Source organism: Hipposideros armiger, unplaced genomic scaffold, assembly GCF_001890085.2.
Source record: "Hipposideros armiger isolate ML-2016 unplaced genomic scaffold, ASM189008v1 scaffold_525, whole genome shotgun sequence".
Classification (NCBI taxonomy): Eukaryota; Metazoa; Chordata; class Mammalia; order Chiroptera; family Hipposideridae; genus Hipposideros; species Hipposideros armiger.
The window spans coordinates 311,286-323,061 of NW_017731875.1; the positions used below are offsets into that span (position 1 = coordinate 311,286).

An 11,776-nucleotide genomic window follows, 5' to 3' on the forward strand; every position below is an offset into this window, starting at 1 on the left:
AACATATGTGTACATATATGTGTGTACACATTATATATATGTGTGTGTGTATATGTTATACACACACACACACACATATAATTTTCCTGGTCCTATTGCTTACTTTTTTCATAGGCAGTTTTGCCCTTGAACTAAAATGTCTCAAAGGCTTTTGAACTACACTCAAATATATCTCAACGTAGCTAATTTTGTAGTTACTGGGAAAGATTAATACTTAGATGATTAGATAAAGAAAATGTGGTACATATATACAATGGAATTTTACTCAGCCATAAGAAAAGATGAAATACTGCTATTTGTGACAACATGGACAGACCTTGAATGTATTTTCATACCATTATGACTTCAAAGTGTGACTTCTTAGGAAACTGTCCTTAGCAACCTTTCTGCTTTGTTTAATATAAATGTGTGAACCCTGATGCAGTTTGGAATTGTTACAACTATAGTTTAAAAATATGGAGAAGACCCCTGAAATAGATGAATCAGACTCGATGGTAGCAACTCTGTTTTTTGACAGTGTTCATACCTGTAGATAATAGTATCGACTTTCTTCCAACCCACCGAGGAATTAGCTGTATACTATAGCTAATGGTAAACAGATAAAGTCTTTGGAGAGGGACTTTTCTGTATTTTAGCTCTTTTGGCAGAAGGTGAAGGAAACTCCACATTCTCATGAGAAAACAGATCCAGGTCTAGGATATTTTTACATCCTAGATCTAGAGGATGTCTAAAGCTCAAGGTCTAGATTTTCTTACAATCTCCTTTCCTGGATGATAATGGACAGTGCTAGAACATGCCATGGGGCATAGTTTTCCTAAGTATAGATAGAAAAAGACTGAGGAACAATTGAATACAGTAGATAATCATTTTTTTTAAAAATTTATTTTTAATTATAGTTGACACCCAATATTATATTAGTTTCAGGTGTATAATATAATGATTCAACATCTTTATACCTTATGAAGTGATCACCTCAATAAGTCTAGTAATTATCTGTCACTGTACATAGTTATTACAATATTATTGACTATATTCCCTATGCTGTACATGACATCTCTGTGACTTATTTTAAATTAAAGTTTATTGGGGTGACAATTGTTAGCAAAGTTATATAGGTTTCAGGTGCACAATTTTGTAATACATCATTTATATATCACAGTGTGTGTTCACCAGCCAGAGTCAGTTCTCCTTCCATCGTCATATATTTGATCCCTTTTATACCTGGAAATTTGTACTTCTTCACTTCCTTCCCCTTTTCTAGTTTCTACTTTTTATCTTCTAAGTTCAAACAATTGTGAGTTTTTATGCGAGAGAAAGTAGTGTTGTTTATGGTCCAAAAAAAAATTCTACTTAAATCTGATATTTTCTCATTTTCATTATTTCTCTTTTCAATTAACAAGAAGCTTACTAGGGATAGTCCCTGGTCACTTCATCATGGTATACATCTTTTCCGTTGTATCAACTTTTACCTTCCCAAATCAAGTCTATTGTAGTCTTTTCTTAAAATTCCTTCCTATGACTTCCATTTCTCCATTGTATACTATAGGCTTTATATGATAAAGTACAAACACCATTGTGGTCAAAGACTTTCAGTTAATACCAAATCAACCTTTTACATTTTAATTCTTCTTCATGACTCTTCAGAACATTACACTGTCTTGGGTGATCAAAAGTTCTCCCTATGTAATAACTACTGCTCATTTCCACCTTCCTTCCACTTTCCCTCTATTACCATGTCCTCCATGGTGGTCTTCTCTATGAACCAACTAGATAAAATCTTTATATCTCTTATATTTTCATATCAGTGTGTTCTCCTATTATAACATGCACATTTCCCCCTTTGATTTAGTGTTTCTACCTTTCCCATTTTTTCCTAATTTTTTACTGTTGTAGAATACACATAACATACAATTTATTATCTTAACCTTTTTTAAATGTACAGTTCAGTAGTATTAAATACACTCATATTGTTGAACAACCATAACCACCATCGATCTCCAGAACTTTTTTATTTTGCAAAAACTGAAACTCTGCACCTATTAAACTCCCCATGACCCATCCCCTGGCAGCTATCATTTTACTTTTTATTTTATTTTTTTCCCTTTTCCCCCATGCTGTAGCCTCTGGTAACCACTGTTCTATTCTTTGTTACTATGAGTTTGGCTTTTTTTTTTTTTAAGATTACACATAAAACAGAGATCATACAATATATTTTTAAATTAAAAAAATTACAGTTGGCATTCAATATTATATTAGTTTCAGATGTGCAAGATAGTGATTAGACATTTGTATAACTTATGAAGTGATTCCCTGATAAGTCTATTACTCACCTGGCATCACACATACTTATTATAATATTATTGACTATATTCCTTATGCTGTACTTTATATCCTTGTGACTGTTTTGTAACTGCCAATTTGCACTTCATTATCCCTTCACATTTTCACCCAGCTCCCCAACCCTCCTCCCATCTTGCAACCATCAATTTGTTCTCTGTATGAGGTCATGAAATATTTGTTTTTATGTGACTGGGTTATATGTCACTTAGCATAATGTCTTCAGGTTTATCCATGTTGTTGCAATGGCAGAATTTCCTTCTTTCTTAATGCTGAATCATATGCCATTGCATATATAGACCACCTTTTCTTTACCTCTATTGAATTTTTCAGTTCAGTTATTATATTTTTAAGCTCCAGAGTTTCTGTTTTGCTCATTTTTATAATAACTATTTCTTTGTTAGACTTCTCATTTTGGTCATGTAGTTTTCCTGATTGCATTTAGCTGTCTGTTTTCTCTTGCAGTGCACTGAACTTCTTAAAGATGATTATTTTGAATTCTTTGTCAAACAGCTCATGGATCACCATTTTTTTAAGATTAGTTATTGGAGCTTTATTAGTTACCTTTGTTGGTTTCATGTTTGTCTGATTCTTTGTGATCTATGTAGCTTTGAGTTGGTATGTGCATTTGAAAGAACAGACACCTCTTCCAATTTTTTTACTGTTTTGGCAGGTAAGGTCCTTCTCTCACTGAGTCCCTGGACTGACAGAACTACCTATGATATGAGATCATGGTTGAGTAGAGCTGGAACAAAATCTTATGGCTATCACCTGGTCTGCAGTCAGGTCCACAGTTTTCAGGCCTGTTACCAGGGTTACAGGTGGATGTGGCTTCCACTAGGTCCCTGAGTGTGCTCCCATTGGGTCACTGGGATGGTCCCTATTTGGGCAGAACTGCCTCTGATCTGAGGTACAGTGGGACTGGAATCAGGTCATGGGACTGCTTTAGGGATCATAGCCAGGTCTGGTGTTGGTGTGCCTATTTTAGAAGGCATAGATGGGCATGGCACCTCCTGGATTCCTTGGCAGAAGCAGTTAGTGGCAGGACTACATCCAAGTGGGATTGGAGCTGAGTTCACAGGGGCCAGGGATGCTTCCAGTGTGCAGGCAGGACCACAGTCACAGGCCTGCCATTGGTGCGTGGGCTTGCCTTCTCAAAGCAGCTCTTCTCGGTCACGGGCTCTACTTGGGTTTTACAACATCTTACCTGGATCTCAAAGGTCCCACAAAAGCATTTTTGTCCATTGATGGCTGACAAATATTTGTTTCTGTGGGGGGACATGGGATGGAGAAACAATAAAAACTAACATATTCACAAATTTTTATAATCATCAATTTAATTTCACATATAATTTTCATTTGTTTCACAAGCATTTTTAAACTCTAAGAAAAAAGGGTCATCACAGATGACATAATATTAAATGTATCAGTTCAAGAATGAAAGTGTGCAATATCAGGGTAAGGCTTATAAAAAACTTCATAGAATCAGAAACTTGAGATTATAGAAAGGAAAAAAAACCCCCCAAAACCCAAACAAACCCCAAACTAGTCTAATTCCCATATTTTGCTTATTTTTAGGAAGTACTTTATTATTTGTAGAAGAGTTTTGTGTTACACTTAATTCTTGTCATTGGCCATGTGATCTCTAGTTAAACATCTCTAGAAAGAAACCTTGGTACTGCCTAAAAGAGATCTAGATCCCCACACAGTTTTAACAGTGGATTAAAGTTCTCCTTGAAATTTATTCTTATATGGCTTATTTTATGCCAGGGATTGACAGAGAATATAATTGCAAGTACACGTTCAGACACACACAAACACAAATGCCTCCAACAGTTATAGGCAATACCACACACACACACACACACACACACACACACACACACACATGCATATACACACACACATGTGTATGTATATACATATACTGGGGGTGCCAAAAAATGTATTAATATACCAGCAGACACTTTGATCAATGTTGCCTGACAGTATTTTGCCATAATCAGAAGTGTCTGAACGCTGAAGGTAACCACTTTGAGCACCTCTTATAATTGCAAAAGTCAAATGTGACTTGTATTCATCTTTTGTTATTGGTATATATTGAGTATTAACATTTTAATAGTTTCTTTCTTAAAATGTGTACACATTTTTTAGCACCCTCTGTATATATGGATATACATATATATACATATATATGTTGGAGAACAGTTACTGTCAATATTATGTATTGGAGGTGCCAAAAAATGTGTACACATGGCTTATATTAATTTTTTTGTTATTGGTATATATTGAGTATTACAATTTTAATACAGTTTTTTCCTTCCTTAAAATTTGTATACATTTTTTGGCACCCTCTGCATGTATGTGTATATGCATATATATATATACATGCATATACACATATATGTATATGTACACACATATATACATATAAATAATTCACAATTAATTTTGATGAAAAAAATTCTTTATTAATTTTATCACAAATCTCAGCCTTCTCAAACTTTATACCTTCATAACTGGAATGCATTACCTCTCATTCAATCTTTTTTTAACAAAAAGACTGTACCCGCTCCTGGATCTGCTTGGTCCTGATCCCATAAATGACTGGGTTGAGGGCAGGGGGGATGACTACATAGAGATTAGCTAGAAGGATGTGGACATACTGGGGAATGCCATGACCAAAGCGATGAGTGAGGAAGGAGAAGAGAGCTGGACCAAAGAAGGCTAAATGACACAGATATGGGAGCTACAGGTATTTAGCGCCTTCAAGCGGGCATCTTGGGAAGGAAGGTGGAAGACAGTATATAAGATCCTAGCATAGGAGATAAAGATAAGAAGCACATCTAGAAACAAAATAGAAATATTCCCAAGACCATAGTAGACATTGGCACTAATGCTGGCACAAGCCAGTAGTGCCACTCCCATGTGCTCACAATAGGTATGAGGGATGATTCTATGTCCACAGTAAGGTAGCCTCAGGAGGAGGAAAATGCTAAGAACAATCATACATAAGCTTCTGAGAACTACTATCACAGCAACCACACCAGTGACTCTGTTGGTGAGGATCATGCTATATCTGAGGGGGTTACAAATAGCCACATAACGATCAAAGCCCATAACAAGAAGTACAATGCTGTCCATGACTGTAAAAAAGTGGATAAAAAAGACTTGAGCAGCACAGCACCCAAAACACAGCTCCTGGAGGCTGAACCAGAAGATACCCAGCATCTTGGGGATGGTAGCAGTGGAGAGACTCAGGATAATCACTGACAGCATGGCCAGAAAATAGAACATGGGTTGGTGAAGGCTATGATCAGTCCAGACAACAAAGAGAATGATGACATTTCCAAGAAGAGCAATGAGATACACTACACAGAAAGGAAAGCCAAGCCAGATTTGTGCAACTTCCAGCCCTGGAATCCCCAGCAGCAGGAGTGAAGAAGGGTGAGACTCCGTGACATTGGGAGAAGACATTCTTCTGCAGGCTGATGGTGGCATGGTTTTTAAAAGTTGTTGCTGGTTTCCATTGGAGAATTCATCCACTGTTAACTAGGATCTACAAAAATTAAAACCATCCCAAAATGAAGGATTGATATTAGGAATAAAATTCTCTAAAGACCTTTGATTCTTTTCTCCTTTTCAGCTCTCTGTACAATCTCAGTATCACTCCTTACCTACACCATAGAAACTAACACTGTGTCTCTCTTAAAATTATGGACTCAGAGTAATTACCCTAATTTTCCTCTTCCTCAAGAAATAAATGCTATTAGGAGACAATAAAATTGATATTAATAATAACCACCACAATAATGATAGTTGTCATTAATTGGGTACCTACTATTTTTCAGACATTATTGTTATTATTATTTGTATATGTTGTCTCATTTAGTTCTCTTAGTTTTACAATTCTATGTGAAATTAGGCTTTGTGACACTGATCTGGACCAGTCTTTGCAAACTTGTTAGTGGAAATAGTGAAAGGAGGGAGAAAGAAAAATAAAGGATGGGGAAGAATAAAATGACCTAGAATAGCCAAAACTACCTAGAAGCCAAGAGCAAAAGCCAAGACCTTTTCTCTGGGCAGTGCCAAGTTCTTTACTACACATCTACTCATTCAGTTCCAAATATATTTTTTACGCTTGCAATAGCTATGGTTTTCACCTCATGCTTCATCTTAGGCCATGACATCAATTGTAAATTCAGGTGTCCCAGTAATCAATTTTGAATTTAGATGAATCCCTCTGAAGCATGAAGCATGGATAGAGACCAACAGCAGATTACCACATTGTATCACATATATATATCAGTGTATAGATGCAGCCAGTCTAAGCACAAGCGAGTTCTAACTCATTATCCTGTCCTACTTGCCAACTATGGCTCTTTTTTTACTTTGTGGTTCACTCACTATCAAGCAGTATGTGTTGGAAAAAAAATTAATAACACATTATTTTATATTACTTGCATTGTGGCATGGAATGGGGTCCTGGTTCTGTTCTTACTGGCCCTGTGACCTTAGGTGAGTTACATCATGTTCTGTGCTTAAGTTTTATCTAGAAATAAGCATAGTACTATCTACCTCATGTTGTTGTTGGGTGGGATAAATGAGGTTATATGTGTGAAATATTGAAGGTGCCCAGTAGATACTTTCTCTCCAATTTCTTCTCATCATAGTCCTCCCGCTACTTCCCCCCAGACAACTGATCTGTGCCATTTTATTTCCTATCCCAATACTGTAGGTCTTAACGCAATTTCTGTGAATCTAAATTTTAATCTTAAGTGCACATTGTGTAGACTCACTGATCACAAATACTTACCTTGTGTTTAGTCTTAGGGTGTTATATAGCAACTGTGAATTTAGTTATTAAAATTTTACACACACACACACACACACACACACACACACACACATACACATACACATATGGTTTAGAACAGAGCCTCAATATGCCTGAGAGGCATTAACAAATGTCTTTGTGTGTATGTGTTTGGGGAGAATTTGTAATTAAGTCTCCAGGTGCCAGAGAATCTAAGGCATTGAAATTAAGTGAATAGAAATCCCCTTTGGTCATCCCACTGGAGCAGATGTAGGGAAATCTCAGTGAATCTTGCTGCCTGCTACTTGGTCAATTTTCAGTTCTTATTTCACATAATATTGTGAAATAAAATGTGACAGGTCACATTTTGTCTTTTTCTCTCCTTTCTTCTTTCTTATCTTTCTCTTTGTTAGTCTATGAATTGCTTGGACTAATTCTTTGGGCTCTGTTGGGCACTTATATAACCAGTAACTTGTTTTTATTGTGGTAAGATATACATAACATAAAATTTACCATATTAACCATTTTTTTAACAGGAGAAAATAAAAATTTTAATACATGCACATGGGGAATTCACACAGCATGAAAATTCCAGAGACATTGAGACAATATAAAGTTTAAAACTCAGTATCCCTTAGCACATTCACAGTATTGTGCAACTATCACCAATGTCTAGTTCCATAACATTTTCATCACTCCAAAAGGAAACCCCATTTCCATTTAAGCAGTCACTCCTTATTCTTCTCTACTTCCAGCCCCTGGAAACCGCTACTCTGATTTCTGCCTCTACAATTTTCTATATGAATTTATTCTAGATATTTCAAATAAATGGAATCATATGTATGAAGTCGGACAATTAAGTTTGTGAACTCATCCTAGAAAAAGTGCTACATACCTCATTGCTGAGTATTCCTATAGTCACCTTTGAAGTACTCCCCTTGGGAAGTTATGCACTAATGCCAGTGCCTGGTCTACCCTTCAAAGCAATTTTGGAACTCTTTTTCTGGAATGGCCAACAGAGCTGTAGTCATATTATCCTTGATGTCCTGAATGTCATCAAAATGTCTTCCTTTCAATATTTCCTTTATCTTCGGGTAAAGAAAGAAGTCATTAGGGGCCAGATCATGTGGATAGGGAGGGTTTTCTAATACAGTAGTTTGTTTATTGGCTAAAAAATCCCTCACAGACAGTGCCATGTGAATTGGTGCATTATTGTGATGCAAGAGCCATGAATTGTTGGCAAAAAGTTCAGGTCACCTAACTTTTTCATGCAGCCTTTTCAGCACTTCCAAATAGTAAAGTTGGTTAACTATTTGTCTAGTTGGTACAAATTCATAATGAATAATCCCTCTAATGTCAAAAAAGGTTAGCAACATCTTGGCAACAAGTTCGTGAACTTAGTTTTCAGAACTCATATGTGTGTGTCCTTTTGTGCCTAGCTTCGTTCGCTTGGCATAATGTTTTAAGTTGTATCCTTGCTGTAGCAGATATAAGTACTTTTTTATGGCTAAACAATATTCTATTGTATGGGTATACCATTTTTGTTTATATGTCAATTGGTGGATACTTGGGTTGTTTCCATACTTTGGCTATTGTCAATAGTGCTGCTGTGAACTTTCTTGTACAAGATTTGTTTGAACGCTTGTTTCTAATTCTTTTAGGTATATGACCCAGAAGTGGAATTTTGGGGGTCATATGATAATTCTACACTTAACTTTTTGAGGAAGTTTTCCACAGTGGCTGCATCAATGTACCTTTCCACCACCAATATAGGAGGACTCCCATTTTTCCACAGCCTCTCTAATACTTGTTATTTCCTGTTATTATTAATTGGATGCTACTGGGTGCCAAGTGGTATCTAACTAAGTTTTTTATTTACATTTCTCTAATATCTAATGATGTAAGCATTTTTTTTCATGGGTACCTTGACCTTTTGTACATCTTTTTAAATTAAGTGCATTGAGGTGACATTAGTTACATAAGTTTCAAGTGTACAATATTATGATACATCATCTGTATATTGCACTGTGCTCATCACTCAAAGTTTTTTCTCCTTCTTTTACCATATATTTGATCCCCTTTACCCTTTTCAACCTCTTTCCTTTTTGGTAACCACCATACCGTTGTCTGTGTCAATGAGTTATTTTGTTTGTTTGTTTGGCTCATTCATTGTTGCTTTCTGTTTTATATCCCACAAAAGAGTGAAATCATGTGATTTTTCTCCGTTTGTACATCTTTAAAGTAATGTCTATTCAAGTTCTTTGCCCATTTTTTGGTTGAGTTGTTTATCTATAAATAGTTGAGTTGTAAGTTTTCTTCATTTGTTCTGGAAACTAGGCCCTTATCAGGTGTATGATTTTCAAATTATCTTCCGTTGTATGTCTTAACACTCTCTTGATAGTGTCGCTTGATTCACAAAAGTTTTTAATTCTGATGAAGTTCAGTTCATGTGTTTTTCTTTTATTGCTTTGCTTTTATTGATCAATTTAAGAAATCACTGACAAATTTGACGTCATGAAGTTTTACCCTTGTGTTTTATTCTAAGAGTTTTTTTTTTGGTTACTATATTTAGCTATTTGATCCATTTTGAGTTATTTTTTGTATATGGTGTGAGTTAAGGACAGTCTTTATTTTTTTATGTGGAAATCATGATGTCCCAGTACTATTTTGAGGATGCTATTCTTCTGTGGCATCTTTGTCAAAAATCAATTGACCGTAAACATATGGGATTATTTCTCAAGTCACAATCTTATTTAATTCATCTGTATGTCTATCTTTATGCCACCACCCTTTTTTGAACACTGTATCTTTGTAATGCATTTTGAAATGAGGAGGTTCTAGTTCTCCAACTTTGTTTTTATTTTAAATATTGTTTTGCTTATTCAGGGTCCCTTGTTATTTCATATGAATTTTAGAATTAGCTTTCCCTTTTCTATATAAAAGGACATTGGAGTTTTGATAGGGATTGCATCGAGTATACAGATCAATGGAGAGAATTGCTATCTTAACAGCATTGAGTTTTCTAATCCATGAATACAGGACGACTTTCTATTTTTTTAGGATTTTAAATTTTTCCTTCAGCAGTGTTTTGCAGCCTTTAGTAGATAAGTCTTGTGCTTACTTGGTTAAATTTATTCCTAAATGTTTCATTATTTTTGATGCTATTGTAAAAGAGATTGTTTTCTCAATTTCCTTTTCAGGTTGATTATTTTTTATATATAGAAATACAACTGATTTCTGTATGTTGATCTTATACTGTGTAACTTTGCTGAATTTATTAGTTCTAACAGATTCTTTTTGTGGATTTTTTACAGTTTTCTCCATATAAAATTGTGTCATCTACAAATAGAAATAGTTTATGTCTTTCTTTCTGATTTGAATGACTTTTTCTGGCTAAAACTTCCAATACAATTTTAAATAGTAGTGATGAAAGCAGACATCCTTGTCTTGCAGTGATCTTAGGGAGAAAGTTTTCAGACTTTAACCATTAGGTATGATATGAATTGTATTTTTTTCCTTATAAATGCCCACATCATGTTGAGGAAGACAATATAGTTTTCTTATATTCCTAGTTTGTTGAGTGTTTTTATCATGAAAGGGTGCTAGATTTTGGGCACCCTTTTAGGCATTTTGGACATTTTTCAAATGTCCTTTTAGTATCAATTGAGAAGATCACGTGTTTTTTTCCTTGATTTTATTAATATTATATAATGCATTGGTTGATTCTCTTATATTTAACCAACCTTGCATTCTGGGATTAATCACATTTGGTCATGGTGTATAATTCTTTTATATTTGCTGTTGGATTTTGTTTGCTAGTATTTTGTTGAGAATTTTTAATCTATGTTCATAGGGATATTTTTCTGTAGTTTTCTTATTAAAAATATGTACATTCTGCAACATAACAAAACCCCATTGTGTGTGTGTGTGTGTGTGTGTGTGTGTGTGTGTGTGAGAGAGAGAGAGAGAGAGAGAGAGAGAGAGAGAGAGAGAGAGAGAGAGAAATGACTTTTTGTGAATTCACCAGATTTTTTCTAGTAGAATGAGCCACATTCTATATTTTAATATATTTCCTCAAGATGAGACAGAAATGGCAGATAAGGGATTATCAGGTCTTTACTAGGCATAGGCATAATCATGTACATGTGTGTGGCTTTTTAGCTTACTAATATTTCAGAGCTTTGAAAAACTCTGTATGGTCAATTCATTTTCCATTTTTTTTCTTTTAAATATTTTGGTCAGTCTCTTGTTAGCTATAACTGTTATCCTGCTTCAGAAAGATGCAATATTAAATAATTCCTATTGATTGTTTTGACTAATAGCCCAGGGAAAAAAACTGTTCATAGTGAATGAGTTATGAGTCAGGTTAAATAAAAATGTACCCTGTGAGAGAAAATTTTTTGGGAGCTTCCAGATAGGTTCAAATAATGATAGTTCTCTGGGAATGTGTCTTTTTTAAAAATTAATTTCAGGTGTACAAAGCAACATAATAGTTAGACATTCACACCCCTCACAAAGTGATAATCCCCCTCCCCCAAGCTACTACCCCTCTGACATCTTATACACCTGTTACAATACCATTGACTATCTTCCTTATGCTATACTCCACGTCATATATATATA

At 35.0% G+C, this 11,776-nt stretch overlaps 1 protein-coding gene across 1 annotated transcript; it reads right to left on the bottom strand.

Moving 5' to 3' along the window:
• Positions 1-4,888: 4,888 nt before the first annotated feature.
• On the bottom strand, positions 4,889-5,814 carry LOC109396487 (olfactory receptor 52E8-like). Its single transcript, XM_019668348.1, is given in 2 exon segments — positions 4,889-5,070; positions 5,073-5,814. Coding segments are annotated over 2 exon segments (924 nt in total).
• Positions 5,815-11,776: the final 5,962 nt, after the last annotated feature.